This window comes from Melospiza georgiana, chromosome 15, assembly GCF_028018845.1.
Source record: "Melospiza georgiana isolate bMelGeo1 chromosome 15, bMelGeo1.pri, whole genome shotgun sequence".
Lineage (NCBI taxonomy): Eukaryota > Metazoa > Chordata > Aves > Passeriformes > Passerellidae > Melospiza > Melospiza georgiana.
Window position 1 is genome coordinate 697,690 of NC_080444.1, and position 18,258 is coordinate 715,947.

An 18,258-nucleotide genomic window follows, 5' to 3' on the forward strand; every position below is an offset into this window, starting at 1 on the left:
TAGGGTGCACCCGACCCCAAACACGGCTGGGGGCTCCTGGAGACCCCAGGGTTCCCCGGCACCCCTGCCCAGCCCTGCAGGCTCCTCCTGGCTGGAGCTGCAGCAGGAGCACAGAAAGGACAGTGCAGGCAGCACTGCAGCTCCCACAGCAGTGTCTGGGGTGTGGGAGGGGAGCCTGGGACCTGCAGGACACTGACTGAGTCAGAGCTGAGTGATCTGTGCTACCAGCACTGCCCACACTTTATATTCATACATATATATATATATATATATATATATATATATATAAACTCTTCTTCCTGTGCCTTTAGAGAAGAAATGATCGATCCAAAATCCTGCAGCTGGTTTGTTCCCAGCTGTGGCCTCCCCAGCTGGAGTGCTGCAGTGTTCTGTCCCTCTCCATGGCAGCCCCAGCAGCCCGAGCCCCCTGCCCAGCCCTGTGCCAGCCCTGCCTGTGCCAGCCCTGCCTGTGCCAGCCCTGCCCCTCTGTGGCCAGCCTGTGCCCCCCTACCCTGGCCCTTCCCCGAGCTCAGAGCAGTGCAGGAGCAGCCCAGCCTTTCCCACAGCTCCGGGCACATGGGCACAGAGTGTGCCTTGCTGCAGTGCCGCCAGGGCCCTGGCAGGGCTGGCACCACAGGAGGGGCTGCAGGGAGCTCCTGCAGGGCTGTGCTGCCCCTGGCACTGCCCTGCTCCCCCCTGCAGTGCCAGCTCTGAGCCCCTGGGTGGGCTGGGGGGGTTCTGGGGCTGAGGGGCTGCAGTGCCCACTGTCCCTGCCAGCTGGGACAGCCCCTCCTGGCACGCAGCCCTGGCACCTGCGGGAGCCAGCACCCCCACGGCATCCCCACACAGCCCAGAGCCATCCCTGCAGCTTTCCACACCTGTAACAGCCAAGAGCCCTGGGGAACAGGGAGGGACACAGCATCCCAACCAGACAGAGGATTTCACTGATGGTAACACAAACCCTGCCAGCTGGGACAGCCCCTCCTGGCACACACAGCTGGCACCTGCAGGACCAGCATCCCCACACAGCCCAGAGCATCCCTGCAGCATTCCAGGGGGATCAGCACTCCTGTAACAGCCGAGAGCCCTGGGGAACAGGGAGGGACACAGCGTCCCAACCAGACAGAGGATTTCACTGATGGTAACACAAACCCAGAGACTGCACCCTGCTCTCCCCTGGGACACATTCACAGTGTCCCAGGGAGGGGAAGGACGGGCAGGGGGAGAGGAGAGAGACGGGGAGATGGATTCATACTGTTCAGCCCTCAGAGGCCTGGAGGAGAAACGGGACATCCACAGACTAAAAAAATGCTCTTTTCTGAGAAAGTGCAGTTATAAGGAGAGAGCCAGAAAGTCTTTAAGCAATATATATTGATATATATATACATATATATATACACAGAGATATATATACACACATATATATATGCACATATATAAATACACATGCTTAAACTGCGGGGCAGGGCTGGGCTCTGTGCTGTGCTCCTCCCTGCGGGCACACGGGGTCTGAGCAGGCTGCAGAGGGCACCGAGCCCTGCCCACCCTGCCCTGCCCTGCCCTGCTGGGGCCGCACCAGCGTGCCCTGGCTGTGCCATTAAGGTTTTCAGCTTGTGTAAGACTCGGAGTTTACAAACAAAAGCGTTTGTCATTGTGCTTCCAGGACTGCAGAGAGATCGCTCCCCTACCACTAGAAATGTTAAGGTGAAATAGGCAAGTTAGGCAGTACTAGAGATGGGTTTGGTTTTGGCGACCTAACGCACAGTTATTACTGGGAGTTCCTGTGCTGTCCCTCGGCTCTGGCTCCAGGTGCGGGGCCGTGCCTCTGGCCGCCCCGATCCTACAGGTGGTACTTGCGCAGCAGTTCCGATTGCCAGGGGTGCTTCCTCTCGGGAAACCTGTCTGGGATCTTGATCTTGAGGAAATCCTGGATGCATTTCTCCAGCTCCTCCTCGATGGAGAGCTTCTCCTTCACGGCCTTCTTCTTGCTGGCGTTGGACTCGCGGGAGCCGGAGGTGAGAGTCCGGAGCAGGTCGCTCTTCCTGCGGCTCTCGGCCTGCTGCAGCAGCTGCACCGGGCCCTTCTTGGCCCTGTCCAGAGTCTGGATGTTGGGCTGGCGCGTCACGGGCCCGCAGATGACGGTCTCCTGCGGGGAGCTGGCCTCGGACTGGCTGTCGCAGCTGGACGTGGACAGCTCGTTGCAGGACGTGCCGCTCTCGCCCTCCTTGTCGCCCTTGCCGTTCTTGCAGCAGCAGTCGCAGTGCGACGAGGACCAGCGGGAGGGCTCACCTGCAGGGCACAGACAGAGGGGTTAGGGCAGCTCCGGACCCCACACACCCCAGCACAGGCTGCTGAGAGCCCCCCCAGGCTGGCAGGGCAGCCAGGGCCACAGGCACCCGCACAGGGACCTTCCCTGGACATCAGCACACGGTGCTGGCACGGCTCCCCGGGAGCAGCAGCAGATCCCTGTTAGCCTGGAGCTCCCTAGGACCAGCACAGCAGATCCCTGTTAGCCTGGAGCTCCCCAGGAGCAGCACAGCAGATCCCTGTTAGCCTGGAGCTCCCCAGGAGCAGCACAGCAGATCCCTGTTAGCCTGGAGCTCCCCAGGAGCAGCAGCAGATCCCTGTTAGCCTGGAGCTTTCCCAGAAGCAGATCCCTGTTACCCTGGAGCTCCCTAGGACCAGATTTCTGTTACCCTGGAGCTCCCCAGGAGCAGATCCCTGTTAGTCTGGAGCTCCCTAGGACCAGATTTCTGTTACCCTGGAGCTCCCAGGAGCACCAGCAGCAGATCCCTGTTACAGCGGGTCCTTCCCTGGCAGAGCCCGGCAGGGAAGCCCAGCACAGTGACAATTGACAATTCCCATCCTGCAGTGCAGGGCTGAGACTGTTCTCCAGCTGGAGCCCTGCCCAGCCACAGCAGTCCATGGCCAGGGCAGAGCAGACAGAGGGCTCAGCTGTGGGACTCGGGTGATTTTTTGCTGCCCCAGAGCCCCATTGAAAAATGGGGAAAGGAAAGAAAAAGAGAAATAGACGTTGGTGCCAATTGAGAGCCCCTGAGGCTGGGGGGCAGAGCCTGGGGAAGGGGCTGTGGGCACTGGGAGCCCCCCTGGCACTGCCCTGCTCTCCTGTGCCTCCATCCTTGCCAGGAACACAGAGCACACAATTTACAGGAACAGGCAGAAAACCAGAAGCCAGGAAGCCTCCTCACCTCCTCCCTCCTCTTCCCTGTCAATGATGGAGGAGTCTCTCAGTCTGGAGCTGCAGGGCCACTCTCATTTGCAGACTCACTTCAAAGCTGCCCTGTGTCTCCTCTGAAAACAGTCAATAATGGCTAAACTGAGAGTTTTTATCCATTTCTAGGCTTGGACAAAGGCGTTATGAGCTGAGCTCCTGTAGAACCCTGACCCACGTGCCCTGAGAGCAGTTCCAGGAGCTGTGGGGATTGCAGCAGCTCCTCACTGCAGCTGGTACCCACATCCCACAGCAGTGGGACAGCTCTGAGGGCTTTGTTCCAGCCGAGGAACAGAGCTCAGGCTGTGCCTCGAGCACCCAAACCGACCCCAGATCCCCCTGCAGGGGCCCAGGGCACTGCTGGGATCGTCAGGGAGCTCTGCAAGCCTGCACACAGTGCCCAGGCCACGGACACCTTATCCCAGCTGGGACTCACAGGCTGTCACACCGTGGTGTGGGATGGAAGGGATGTTTGTGTCACTGCAGTGCCCCTGCCATGGGCACGGAGGGCACCCCCATGGGCAGGCACAGCTCCCAGGGATGGGACAGGAATGGGACAGGAATGGGACAGGAATGGGACAGGCACAGCTGCCCGGGATGGGACAGGAATGGGACAGGAACGGGACAGGAATGGGACAGGCACAGCTCCCGGGATGGGACAGGAATGGGACAGGAACGGGACAGGCACAGCTCCCAGGGGTGGGACAGGAATGGGACAGGAATGGGACAGGCACAGCTCCCAGGGGTGGGACAGGAATGGGACAGGCACAGCTCCCTGGGATGGGACAGGAACGGGACAGGAATGGGACAGGAATGGGACAGGAATGGGACAGGCACAGCTCCCGGGATGGGACAGGAATGGGACAGGAATGGGACAGGAATGGGACAGGAATGGGACAGGCACAGCTCTCAGGATGGGACAGGAATGGGACAGGCACAGCTCCCGGGATGGGACAGGAATGGGACAGGAATGGGACAGGAACGGGACAGGCACAGCTCCCGGGATGGGACAGGAATGGGACAGGAATGGGACAGGCACAGCTACCAGGAATGAGACAGGAATGGGACAGGAACGGGACAGGAATGGGACAGGAATGGGACAGGAACGGGACAGGAATGGGACAGGAATGGGACAGGAATGGGACAGGCACAGCTCCCGGGATGGGACAGGAACGGGACAGGCACAGCTCCCGGGATGGGACAGGAACGGGACAGGAATGGGACAGGAACGGGACAGGAATGGGACAGGAATTGGACAGGAACGGGACAGGAACGGGACAGGAATGGGACAGGAACACCTCCCAGGGCCGTGGGGCAGCAGAAGGGATGCCGCCGAGGTGGCAGCGGGGCACAGGGCCCCAGCAGCTGCCATCAGGCACAGCTACAGTGCAGACTTCATTAGCACAAAGCAAGGCTTTTATAAGTCAATTAAGCCCTATTAGATGCTAATTTCTCTTAATGAATATTCACCAACAGTGGGCACAGCACGGGGCGTGGTGGGAGACAGGAAGGATTTGCCCCAGTACCCGGCTCTGCTGGTGCCCAGGTGCCATGGCACAGGTGCCCCGATAACCAGCAGGTTGGTGCCGTGGCACGGGTGGGTGGCAGCTCCAGCAGGAGCCTCTGCTGCCCGCGGGTGCCCGGGATGCCAGGGCAGGGCCCGGCTGCAGCACACTCACACTCACACCTGCCCTCGGGGTGACAGCCGGGCCGAGGGCATTGAGGAGCCACCCGGAGCCATCCCCGTGCCCGCAGGAGGATGAGGAGGGGCCGAGCCCCAGCACCGCGGCAGCGAAGGAGCAGCGGCTGCCTTAACCACAGCTCCGTTAATTAATGTCTAAATGCTTTGAGATTCTTAGATAAAAGTGGCTAATTAATTCTGGCCTGGCTTTCCTGCTTCCCTCCCTGATCTCAGCGCGTTTCTCTCCCAGTGCCCTAATTATAATAATTATTATTAGAAGCTTCTGAAGCGGCAGCAGAGCCTCTGATGTATAATTGACACACGAGCCAGCAGCCACCCAGCTTTCCCCTTCTCCTCTGCTTTCCCAGGCAGGCTGCAAGGAGGGGAAGGGAAATCCCTGGGCAGGAGGACAGACAGACAGATGCTGTGGGAGCTGGGATGGCACCAGAGCGACAGAAACCAGGGAAGGGTTTCCATGGTGGGAGAGGACCAGGCGCTGCCCCAGCTCCCACACCTCTGGTCGGGGTTGGGGATGCTGGGCCCGGGATGGAGAGCCCGGCACAGGCAGGCCCGGGCCCAGGGCAGGGCTGGGGACGGTGCCACGGCTGGGAGGGGACAGGGTCCCAGGCAGCAGCTCAGACACGTCTGCTGCCCGTTTCTGAGGCACTCAGGGATATTTGCTGTATCCAGATGGTCATTTGCCTCCACGTGTGTGTCTGTACAACCTCCCAGCCTGTGATCATCCCTTGAGCCATTTCCCACTGTTCTCAATCCACTCTGGTCCATTTATGTTGTCCTCTTACCTTTTATCCCTGCTCCTTCTGCTTCAGGGCTTTGCTGTTGGTTTGATTTATTTCTGTTCACGCTCCTTTTCTCCTCCTGTGCCATGACCTTCCCCTCTGCTCTGGGTTCTGCCTCCTCCTCCTCCCTGTCTGTGCCCTGCCGGGGCTGATGGCAGCAGCTGGTGCCCGTTTGAGCAGCGAGTGCCCAGTGGGCAGGGTTGGCAGGGGGAGCTGACAAACCCCGGGCACCGAGGGCTCCAGGATCTGTCCTGGCAGCGGCACAGACACCCCGGGATTTATTTGCTTCTATTTGCTTTCAGGATCAAGCACCTGCAGTAAAATCTCAGTGAGAGACAATCCTGGGAAGGACTTGGCAGGGACATCGCTGGCCTGAGCCCTGCCAGGTTCAGAGGGAGCAGGGACAGGGGAGAGGGATCGGGAGGGAACTGGGGAGGGAGAACCAGGGAAGGAACAGGCAGAGCCTGTGGCTGTCCCAGCCCCTGAGGAACCTCACACAAATCTCACCCTTCTGGGGGCAGCTGGGGACACCTGCATGCTGCCATCGGATTTGAATTCAATTGGAATTGAAATTAAAATTTAACGTTTCCAGTTCAAAGTGTTTTCCATTTAAATATCCTGAGCTTGCCAGCCCAATATAAAGCCCAGAACTGCTCCCTGGTCTGTCTTGCTCTTGCACAGTGATTTCCAGCCAGGCCCCAGCACACACACACTTCCATCAGGAGGCTCCCAGCACATTGCCATTTCACTCCTGTAATCTTCCCTAAAACACTTGCTTCTGGAAGTGAACTGCTGTGAGAGTATCAAATTTGTTTGAAAATAAAAATAATTTCCCCAAATGGTGAAGAAAAAGAGACCTGGTGTTAAAATACCAGAAGGCATATCAAATGAGCCAAAATATTTATGTAGGGATCTTCTCAAAGTAACATGTGATGGAGTTAGAATTTGGAGAGAAGGAGCAGGCTGGAGTGTGAGCAGCAGGATGGGAGCACAGCAGGGTGGGAGCAGCTGCTGCTCATGGCTGGGGGCTGTGGGCACCCCAGGCTTCCAGAGAGCTCCTCGTGGTCAGCCCATCCCCTGGGCTGTGCAGGGAAAATTCTGGGCTCTGCTGGTGCCCCCGGGCTGGGATACCTGCACAGCACAGCCTGCCCTGTGAGCAGTGCCTGAGGAATCACCCAGGTGTGAGCAGTGCCTGAGGAATAACCCAGGTGTGAGCAGTGCCTGAGGAATAACCCAGGTGTGAGCAGGGCCTGAGGAATAACCCAGGTGAGAGCAGTGCCTGAATAACCCAGGTGTGAGCAGTGCCTGAGGAATCACCCAGGTGTGAGCAGGGCCTGAATAACCCAGGTGTGAGCAGTGCCTGAATAACCCAGGTGTGAGCAGTGCCTGAGGAATCACCCAGGTGTGAGCAGTGCCTGAATAACCCAGGTGTGAGCAGTGCCTGAATAACCCAGGTGAGAGCAGTGCCTGAATAACCCAGGTGACAGCAGTGCCTGAGGAATAACCCAGGTGTGAGCAGTGCCTGAATAACCCAGGTGTGAGCAGTGCCTGAGGAATAACCCAGGTGAGAGCAGTGCCTGAATAACCCAGGTGTGAGCAGTGCCTGAGGAATAACCCAGGTGAGAGCAGTGCCTGAATAACCCAGGTGTGAGCAGTGCCTGAGGAATAACCCAGGTGAGAGCAGTGCCTGAGGAATAACCCAGGTGACAGCAGTGCCTGAGGAATAACCCAGGTGTGAGCAGGACCTGCAGGAATAACCCAGGTGTGAGCAGTGCCTGGGGAATAACCCAGGTGTGAGCAGGACCTGAATAACCCAGGTGTGAGCAGTGCCTGAATAACCCAGGTGTGAGCAGTGCCTGAGGAATAACCCAGGTGTGAGCAGTGCCTGGGGAATAACCCAGGTGTGAGCAGTGCCTGAATAACCTAGGTGTGAGCAGTGCCTGAGGAATAACCCAGGTGTGAGCACTGCCTGAATAACCCAGGTGTGAGCAGTGCCTGAATAACCTAGGTGTGAGCAGTGCCTGAGGAATAACCCAGGTGAGAGCAGTGCCTGAATAACCCAGGTGTGAGCAGTGCCTGAGGAATAACCCAGGTGTGAGCAGTGCCTGAGGAATAACCCAGGTGAGAGCAGTGCCTGAATAACCCAGGTGTGAGCAGTGCCTGAGGAATCACCCAGGTGTGAGCAGGGCCTGAATAACCCAGGTGTGAGCAGTGCCTGAATAACCCAGGTGTGAGCAGTGCCTGAGGAATAACCCAGGTGAGAGCAGTGCCTGAATAACCCAGGTGTGAGCAGTGCCTGAGGAATAACCCAGGTGAGAGCAGTGCCTGAATAACCCAGGTGTGAGCAGTGCCTGAGGAATAACCCAGGTGAGAGCAGTGCCTGAGGAATAACCCAGGTGACAGCAGTGCCTGAGGAATAACCCAGGTGTGAGCAGGACCTGCAGGAATAACCCAGGTGTGAGCAGTGCCTGGGGAATAACCCAGGTGTGAGCAGGACCTGAATAACCCAGGTGAGAGCAGTGCCTGAATAACCCAGGTGAGAGCAGTGCCTGAATAACCCAGGTGTGAGCAGTGCCTGAGGAATAACCCAGGTGTGAGCAGTGCCTGGGGAATAACCCAGGTGTGAGCAGTGCCTGAATAACCTAGGTGTGAGCAGTGCCTGGGGAATAACCCAGGTGTGAGCAGTGCCTGAATAACCCAGGTGTGAGCAGTGCCTGGGGAATAACCCAGGTGAGAGCAGTGCCTGAATAACCCAGGTGTGAGCAGTGCCTGAGGAATAACCCAGGTGTGAGCAGTGCCTGAGGAGTAACCCAGGTGTGAGCAGTGCCTGAATAACCCAGGTGTGAGCAGTGCCTGAGGAATAACCCAGGTGTGAGCAGTGCCTGAATAACCCAGGTGTGAGCAGTGCCTGAGGAATAACCCAGGTGAGAGCAGTGCCTGAATAACCCAGGTGTGAGCAGTGCCTGAATAACCCAGGTGAGAGCAGTGCCTGAGGAATAACCCAGGTGTGAGCAGTGCCTGAATAACCCAGGTGTGAGCAGTGCCTGAATAACCCAGGTGTGAGCAGGACCTGCAGGAATAACCCAGGTGAGAGCAGTGCCTGAGGAATAACCCAGGTGTGAGCAGTGCCTGAATAACCCAGGTGTGAGCAGGACCTGCAGGAATAACCCAGGTGAGAGCAGTACCTGCAGGAATCACCCAGTGCTGCTGGCTCCCCTGCCTGGTGCTCCCCTTTCCCAGGATGTGAACAGAAACAATATTTAACCATCAGGACTGAGGCATTTCAGTGCATTTTCCTCTGGGAAAATGCTGTGATATGAAAACCTGGCACTTCAGCTTTCCCTGCCCACAGCATTTGCTCTCTCTGTTCTGCCAAGCAGCTCCAGCTTGGGTGAGTTTGGAGCACAGGGAACTCACAGCTGCCACTATTTGCATCTTCCTTGCCTCCTCAAATTTAAGACTTTCTGGGTATTTCTTGATTCATCCATGCCATATTAACCCAGCACCTTAACACAGACTTTCCTTTTGCTCTGTGCTACTTTCAGTTTCTGCTCAAGACCTTGAAAGTGAAGTTTGATGGAAAGGAAGCAGTCTGGGCTGAGGAGCAGGGGTTTCCCTGTCCTCCCCGGGTGACCCTGGCCCTGCAGGGGCACACACAGAGCCAAACCCAGGGAGGGATCAGGGTCACGGGCTGAACCTCTTATTAAAGGAGACACTCCACCCCTGCATTAACCGAAGCACAGGGAGGAGCACGGTGTTCTGGATGATCACAAACAGGTCCCTGAGGCTGCCCCAGCTCTGGAACTGCTGCCAGGAGCTTTGCAGCAATGCAGGGTGAGGGCAGAGGCAGCCCAGCCTGGCCAAGGGCACTGCCAGGGCTGGGAGCCCACAGTGCGTGGGCACTACAGGGATATTTCCACACCTGGGTGGAGCCCCCGGTTCACATGAAATGAGCCCCGTTTTGGACACCTGCTTTAATTAGCAAAGCCTGAGAGTTTGTTGTTCCTGCTTCTCGAAGACCTGCGTGAGAAACTGCTGACAGATGGCCGTGGTCATGTGGGAGCCAGAATTCTCGAATTTTTGGAAATTAGAGCTCATGAAGTCAGAAATGCTCTGGAGATCCGAAGCTATCATGTCAGCCTATGTTGTTCCAATTAATTGCAATCAATCGCTAATTGAGAGCTATTTTAGGACTTGTCATTACCCTGAACATAATGGAGAATAAATTGCATGTTCCCCTTTACCCCACCACAAATGACATCAGTGCAGGGAGATCTCAGCAAACAGGGGAGGAGGAGGAGCAGAGCCCTGATTTGCGATTTGCTCCCGTCCCCGGGCAGGTGAATGGCACAGCAGCTCTGGGCTCACAGGGGAAGGGATGGGATGGGATGGGATGGGGGCACAGGGGGTGAGGGATGGGATGGGGGCACAGGCAGTGAGGGATGGGATGGGATGGGATGGGATGGGATGGGATGGGGGCACAGGCAGCTCCTGGGCTCCCCCCAACACTCACTGAGATGGCAGCTCTGACACTGCTCTGTTTAATGAGCTGGAGCTCAGTTTTCTCCGGATCCCTCCCAAGCCAAGCTCTGGTTCCATGCCAGCCCTGGGGACAGAAGCAGTGCTGGGACGAGGGCAGCGCTTTGGTTTGGGTTACAGGGCCCCAGTCCTGACAGAGCTGTTCTGGTGTGAGTGCAATAAGCTCAGTTACAGGGCCCCAGTCCTGACAGAGCTGTTCTGGTGTGAGTGCAATAAGCTCAGTGAGTGCTCAGCAGCAGGCTGGGCTGTGCTGCAGAGCTGGGCAGGCAGCCCTGCAGGGACAGGGACAGGGACAGGGCTCAGGGACAGCCAGGCTGTCACTCAGTGTCACCCTGGCTCCTGACAGGCCAGTCCCCCATGGCACAGAGGGAAATCCCAGGCTGAGATAACCAGCTCTTCAGTGAGGAGTTTCTGCTAGCAGCCAGGCACTAAGGTGGGTTTTAACGCAGCTGCTGTTCTGCTGTCTTTGCATGGCATTTTATTCTGGATGCAGTTGGAACAAAGCCAGCTCTTCTTTTAAAAGGCCCAAGTGTTTCACTGTTTTGTGCCAATGATTTAACGCCATACTCTCTTCCCTTTCATCTCCCACCTGGTCCTCATCTCCTGTACAGATAAATCTGTGTCTCCTTGGCCCTGCTGTGGCCTCTGTGTGCCACCACCACATGGAGAAATTCACCCCTTTCACCTCTGGTCTGTTCTGTTCTTGCAGTTGCTCCAGTTTCTCCTCTCTCATCCTTTACTCTCAGTATCAAGTGATCTGCTATTCTTGGAGCATCCTCCCGTTGTCCCTTTGTCTCTGCTCCAGTGCTGTTCCCAAAAGTCACCCTGGCCAGGAGCTGCTCCCAGGGCTCCTTGGGCAGCCCTCCGGGGCTCTGCAGCTCCCTTCCCTTCCCTTCCCTTCCCTTCCCTTCCCTTCCCTTCCCTTCCCTTCCCTTCCCTTCCCTTCCCTTCCCTTCCCATCAATAATTGAGCTGTATAACAGGGCTAGCAATCAATAATTAAGCTTTATAGCAGGCAGCGAGCTGTTAAACACACAACTGAAGTGACTCTGCTGGAAAAGGCTGGAGGTGGGAGGAGTTTTGTTGAATTCAAAGCAAATATTGCTAAAGGTGAGTGAATGCAGCCCTGCTGCTCCCCCTGGCAGCTCAGGGGTGGCTGGGCTGTGTCCGGGGTAGGAGCCCCCAGAGGGGTCTGGGGTCTGCAGGGAGAGGAGCAGAGGGGTCTCCAATGAGAGGAGCCCCCAGAGGGGTCTGCAGGGACAGGAGCCCCCAGAGGGGTCTGGGGTCTGCAGGGACAGGAACCCCCATAGGGGTCTGCAGGGACAGGAACGCCCAGAGGGGTCTGGGGTCTGCAGGCCCCCCCGTCCCTGGCACTCCCACCCAGCTGGCACAGCCCAGTGCCCGTGCTGGGTGCCACGTGGAGGGTGGCAGAGGGGCACGCCAGCCCTGCCAGCTGTGCCAGGGGCACCCATGCCTGGAAGGGAGTCTGTCCCACCTGCCCTGGCCGAGCCCCGTGCGCAGCACCCGGGGCACACCTGCCCAGGTGACAGAGCCCTGCAGCCCCAGCCCACCCTGAGCTGCTGTTTCTGCCCTGCCTCCTTCGGCCCCGAGCTGGCACTGCCCCGGGCTGGCTGGCACTGCCCCGGGCTGGCTGGCAGGGCAGCTGCTCCCGGCTGGGCACAGGGACATGATGGATGTCCCCATCACAGAGGGACACGGACCGTGGCTGCTGCACCTGGGCACAGGGACGGGCGAGGGCAGCGGAGCAGCCGCGAACGGCTCTGCTGAGACGCCCAGCTGAAAGAGATGCCCATGAAAACAATTACCTTGGAGATTGCTGCCCTCTTCCCTGCCCAAAGCCGTTACCGATCTCCTAATTGGAGGCTGCTGTGAGGGAGCATCAGCCTCCTCCTCAGGCAGGGAGGGGTGGGACAGGGGAAAACTGCCCCAGGTGCCCCAGGGGAGGTTCAGGTTGCATTGCTGGGGGAATTTCCTTACTGAAAGACTGGCTAAGCGTTGGAGCAGGCTGTCCAGGGAACTGCTGGGGTCCCCATCCCTGGCAGTGTCCCAGGCCAGGCTGGATGGGGCTGGGAGCAACCTGGAATAGTGGAAAGTGTCCCTCCCCACGGCAGGGGTGGGAACGGATTGATATTTAAGGGCCCTTCCAACCCAAACTGTGCTGGGGTTCTGTGGTTCTGCAGGCAGGGGTGCCCAGCAGTGCCACGGGGCATTCCCAGTTGGTTTATCCCCTGGGATGACAGTGGCATTTCCCCCGGCCACAGGCACTGACAAACACCTCGGGCCTGGCTGCCTCTCCCCCAGCCCCAAACCAGCTGCACTTTCCTGATCAGCTCCTGAGGATGAGCCTGTGCTCTGGCAGAGGCAGCAGAGGGAACTGCTGTGGGCAGCGGTGCCAGCCTGGAGCAGCAGGGACATGGGGACAGTGGCTCTGCCCCTGCCCAGGCTGCCCGTGCCAGCTCCTTCTCCTCCTCCTGGCCCTGATCCTGGCCCTGATCCTGCCCCTGATCCTGGCCCTGATCCTGCTCCTTCTCTTGTCCCTGTCCCTGCCGTAGAACAAGGGAGGGCTGAGGGCCAGAGAAGCCTCTGGTGATGGATTCCCTGGAGCATGATGATAATCAGAGCTGCTGCTGCTGCTGGAGGAGGAAGGGAGGGATGCTCGGAGCCCTCGGAGCTCCACAGTGAGCTGGGCCCTGTGTCAGGAAGGGAGGGATGGTCGGAGCCCTTGGAGCTCCACAGTGAGCTGGGCTCTGTGTCAGGAAGGGAGGGATGCTCGGAGCTCCACGGTGAGCTGGGCCCTGTGTCAGGAAGGGAGGGATGCTCCTGGCAGAGGAGGTGGGGATGCTCTGAACCTTCTGTGGGAGCACAGGGGGAGCTGAGCTCTGTGCAGGGCTGGCACTTTCCTGGGACTATCAGATATCCCTTTCCACAGGGGCACAGGCTCCGTTTTTATGAGCTATTTAAGACACCCTTTCTGGAAGTTTTCTTATTTTTTCCCTGTCTGAAGCTCATAAACTGGGTTTCTGCTCTACAGAGATAAATTTGATTTATGTGAGAAACATTCCCAGGCACAGTGGGCTTTGCCTTAAACCCCGTATCTCGCTGTTCAGCGGTGCTGTGGCTTAGCTTGGTTTATTTTCTATCCTCTAAGTGGTGAATTGAACTTTCAGAAATGAATGGCTTGCTTTATCTGATTTAGCATCTTGAGCAAAGCACTTTTGCATCAAATAAACGCAGGCAGTGGGAGACCCTCCAGACACCACTTTATTCCAAACATTTTCAGTACCGCTTTCAAGACCAATTAAGTTTCCCATGCCTGGGCAATCCTAAATGCTCTGGGATCAGAAGCTTTTCCCTTCTCAGAGGGTTTGAGGGGATGAGGAGGGTGCTGAGCCAGGCAGGGGCAGCCCCAGGGTGCTGGGCAGGGGCTGAGGGCCCCCAGCTCCCTGAGCTCCCCTCGTGCAGCATCAGCCAAAAGCACCTGGGGCCTTCTGCCTGTGCAGGGCTGGGAAGGACAAACACAGAGGGCAGGTGAAGCTCAGGTGCCCCTTTGCTTCTGAATGAAAGGAGAAGGCAGGTGAGGCTGGGGTGACCCATTGCATCTGAATAAAAGCAGAGGGCAGGTGAAGCTCAGGTGCCCCTTTGCTTCTGAATGAAAGGAGAAGGCAGGTGAGGCTGGGGTGACCCATTGCATCTGAATAAAAGCAGAGGGCAGGTGAAGCTCAGGTGCCCCTTTGCTTTGAATTCACACAGGGCTGCAGGGAGGGGATGGGCAATTCCTGAACGTGGAACAGGGCTGGACACTTCCAGCCTCAGGGGTTCTGGGATTTGACTAAACAATGAAGGCAATTACAGAAGGTGGATTCACGGGTGCTGTCCAACACCACCAAGAAATGAGCTAATCACACCAATTGCTCCAGATATTTCCTTTCCCTCCTGCACCCTCCTGGGCCCTTTTGCCATCAAACCAGCCACAGAAATGAAGTCATTTGGTCAGGGAAGGAGCTTGTTAAGGAGTGAGGCAGCTCAAGAAAGCACAGAACCCCAGCAGGTCCTCCCAGCCCACGTCCTGACAGACAGACTGAGCCCCAAAGGGGCTTGCTCAGGCGGGGAAGGGTGAAACCCCAGCAGCCCGTGGTTTAAAAGCCCTCCCTCAAGCCAGCCCCAGCCATAAGGACATGGCCTAGAGCTCGTTTTTGGGAGTCATTTCTGGATGCTGACACTGGGAGCAGCTGCTCAGGTCTCACCCATTGCTTTATTTCAGCTTTATCTGGTGAGCACCAAATGCTGCAGCCCAGTTCCTCTGCTGGGGAAAGATGAATTGCACTGTAAACGCAGGCGTGCCCTGCTGGTCAAGAGGCTCGTTGTGGTGGTTTATGGTCACTATTTATTGACCAGGTCTGAGTCTGGCCCTCGGAGCTCTCAGAGCAGGCTGGAGCTGCAGGGGGACACGCTCAGCCCTGGGCGCAGGGTATAAAAGTGAGTATTGTATGTGCTGTCTCAGGAAGTGATGCTGTGTTAATTCTCTTAAGTAGTGTGTTAAATACACTTTTGGGTTATAACAAAATGTTAAAATTGAAACTGTGCTATGTAGGATACTTTTTCTAAAGAAAGGACTCACAGTGAGGCAGCAGCCACAGGACACCTGAATCTTTCAGAGAAAGAGAATTTATTGCCCCATTATCAGAAGAAATAAACTTCTTCCTGCCTCACTCAGCCCTGAAGAGCTGTCAGGATTCAGAGGAAGAAGCTGACACTGCCCAGACAGAATCCTGTGTTTGAATGGAATTTATACATCATGTATGAGGTGTATGAATATGCAACAGGTTATTGTTTTTAAGGGTAAATCTTCTGTTAATGTGAGGCCTTTTTTGGGGCTTGTGCTGCCCAGAAAAGGTACCTGGACATCCGTAACTCTATTGTCTCATATTGTCCTAATTCAAATTGTCCAAAATTTTTATTACTCTAATTATATTGCTATTTTTATAACCATTTTATTACTAATAAACGTTTACAATTTTAAAAACAAGTGATTGGTGTTTTTCTCAGGGCAGCTCAGCAGCTTTGTGTCAGGAGGAAGCACCTTTTGTGCCAGGTTAGGGTCTGAGGTCTGGGGTGCTCCTGGAGGGCCCGGCAGGGTTCATCTGCTGGCTGGGACTTTGTATTGTATTTCTCTCTCACGTTTGACCTATTGCCTTCAGAAAATGGAACAAACCCTTACTCAACGTGGGAGATTAATCTGTAACACAGAATATTTAATTAATAGAGTGAAATTTCATTTCATGGGTGCTTGCATTTGTGCTGTGATAAGCAGCGCCCGGAGATCGGGGATTCACAAAGGAGCCGTTGGTGTGCGTCGCAGTCAGGCACAGCAAACACCAAGGAGCGTTTTGGCACGGCCTGTAATGTTTGCTGTATTAGCCCTGTACATGAATCACTTACAGCTAAAGGTCTGTCTGGTTGCCATCACCAAATCAAAAGCCATTTGCTCTAGTTATGATATCACAGTGACAGCTTGGCTCGGGCAGCTCCCGCCCTGCCAGCTGAGGGATTTCACTGGGTTTGGGAGATTTCCCTTACATATTAAACCACAATGGAATTAAAAGCAGCATCAGCAGCGTCTGGGGCAGAGGCTCCTGTTTGGCTGGGGTCAGTCCCACTTTGGTGAGAGGGGCTGAGCTGAGCTGGCACCTTGGCACTGGCACAGCAGCCCTGGGCTGCCCTGTCCCCCCAGTACAGAGCTGGCACTGGTGGCCGGGGGTGCCAGGGGGTGCCAGGGGGTGCCAGGGGCCTGGGGCAGAGCAGGACCGGTGCCCAGGACCCTGCCAGCCCATGGGACAGCCCAGGGAGCTGCCCCACCTCGGCGTGTGCTGCCCTTCCCGCAGGGAGTTTGGTGTTAGGAAAGCATCACAGGTCCCAAAGCAGCAGAATCAGAGCCTCATTTACACATTAAGCCTTTTTATATCTCTCCTGCTGCACACAAGGGCCATAAAGCAAGCAGCAAAGTGATTTACTTGTGTTTCAAGGCCCCTTTACAGAGACAAAATGATTTATGGGGCCCCCGTGCACATGACCAAGAGGCCCTAAATATTTAACAGCTGTAAAAATCCTGCACAAGGCTGTGCATTACCCAGGCCTCCAAACAGATTAAGGTAACTTTGCATACACTGTGCCTGGTCAAATATTAATCACTGAATAATTTACCCCGTGAATTTATTTTGTTTTAAATCATTCCACAGATAAATTTGCCCGCTCCAGCGCAAATACATATTTATGATATGGTTATTGGTCTAATGTATGTTTTCTGGTATCCTCCTTTCAGGATATCCATAACAACAGTCGAATCCATCCCTGGGAAAGGAAGGCTGGAGAGCCCAGCAGAAGTTCCCTGTGCAGGGCTGCACTTGGCTGGAGCCGCTGCCTGCACCAGGGAAATGAGCACTTGGAGCCTCTTTAAATATTGATGGCGCGGCTGGAACGGTTATGAAAGCACTGGGGGAGCACTGGGGGGATGGAAAAGCCCCAACACGTGGAGAGGAGTGCACAGGGACCCCGGCAGGGCTGCCTGGGACACGATGGCACACACTGGCACACACTGTGCACCCTGAATGCCACCGGCACCCACTGCCCACCCTGAATGAGCCCCTGCCCCGGGCAAGGCCCAAAGGAGCCCCCAGCCCAAAGGAGCCCCCAGCCCAAAAGGAGCCCTGGCCTGAAGGAGCCCCCAGCCCAAAGGAGCCCCCAGCCCAAAAGGAGCCCTGGCCTGAAGGAGCCCTGGCCTGAAGGAGCCCTGGCCCCCTTCAGCTGCACCCCAGGGTGAGGGGAACGGTGCCATGGCAGTCAGGACAGGCACACCAGGGGTAGCCAAAGGCATTTGTGTGCCAGCACCCTGCAGCTGTGCACACCTGAGCCTCAGCCAGCCCCACACACTGAGTGCCCCAGCACACCTGAGCCCCAGCACACCTGAGTGCCCCAGCACACCTGAGTGCCCAGCACACCTGAGCCCAGCACACCTGAGCCCAGCACACCTGAGCCCCAGCCAGCCCCACACACTGAGTGCCCCAGCACACCTGAGTCCAGCACACCTGAGCCCCAGCACACCTGAGTGCCCCAGCACACCTGAGTGCCCCAGCACACCTGAGCCCAGCACACCTGAGCCCAACACACCTGAGTGCTCCAGCACACCTGAGCCTCAGCCAGCCCCACACACTGAGTGCCCCAGCACACCTGAGCCCCAGCACGAGAGCTTCACCCACATCCAAACCAAACAAAGGCCAGCCCAGAGCTCCCCTGGCTCCCAGGGCAGCAGAACCCCACAGTAACCTTTATTTAACTGATTTTAATTTCTGCATTACAAGCTGGCTGGCAGCACTGGATTTTCCCTTGGAGCAGGATTCTCCTCTCTCAGGGCCGCATTAAAGATGTCTCTGGGCCCCCAGGGACCCGGCCCAGAACTGCTGGGCTGTGCCCTGGCTCTGCAGGGGCAGGGGATTCCAGCCACCCTCAGACCAGAGGGGTCAGACGGGTCCCTCAGCACAGCAAAACCCCCTTGCAGTGAGTCCAGGCCCTGCATCCCCCGGGGACAGCCTGTGCTGCTCTGGAATTGCAATCCTCACTGGGACCTGCCCTGTCAGAGCCCTCCTGGCGCTCCCCAGCCCCACTCCCAGCCCAGGGACGCCCTGCTCTGCCCTCCCCACGGAGCCTGGGCTGCAGGGGCTGGATTTTCAGATGGAAATAAAGAACTTTAACTTTCCAGTAAACTGTGAGAGCTTTCCATCACAGCAAGGAGCCTGATGCTCTTTTAGGAGAATATAAACTTAATTTCAAAGCACCTGGGAAATGCCGTTAAGTGATTTATCCTGGATCTGATGGAACTGCAATTTGTTTCAAGGCCCAAACCAGCATTGAGGCAGTCCATGAGCTCAGCAGCACAACATCTGACACCGAGGGCTGTTGTAGCAGCAAGAAGGGTCAGTGTCCAGCTGGGCC

At 56.7% G+C, this 18,258-nt stretch overlaps 1 protein-coding gene across 2 annotated transcripts in view; it reads right to left on the reverse strand.

Moving 5' to 3' along the window:
* Nucleotides 1-265: 265 nt before the first annotated feature.
* KCTD16 (potassium channel tetramerization domain containing 16) overlaps nt 266-18,258 on the reverse strand; it is a 55,838-nt gene continuing 37,845 nt past the window's right edge. For both annotated transcript variants that reach the window (XM_058034815.1, XM_058034814.1), the window contains exon 3: nt 266-2,289. In XM_058034815.1, the coding sequence (XP_057890798.1) occupies nt 1,841-2,289 (449 nt within the window). In that variant the 3' untranslated portion in view covers nt 266-1,840. The remainder of the gene's footprint in view (nt 2,290-18,258) is intronic.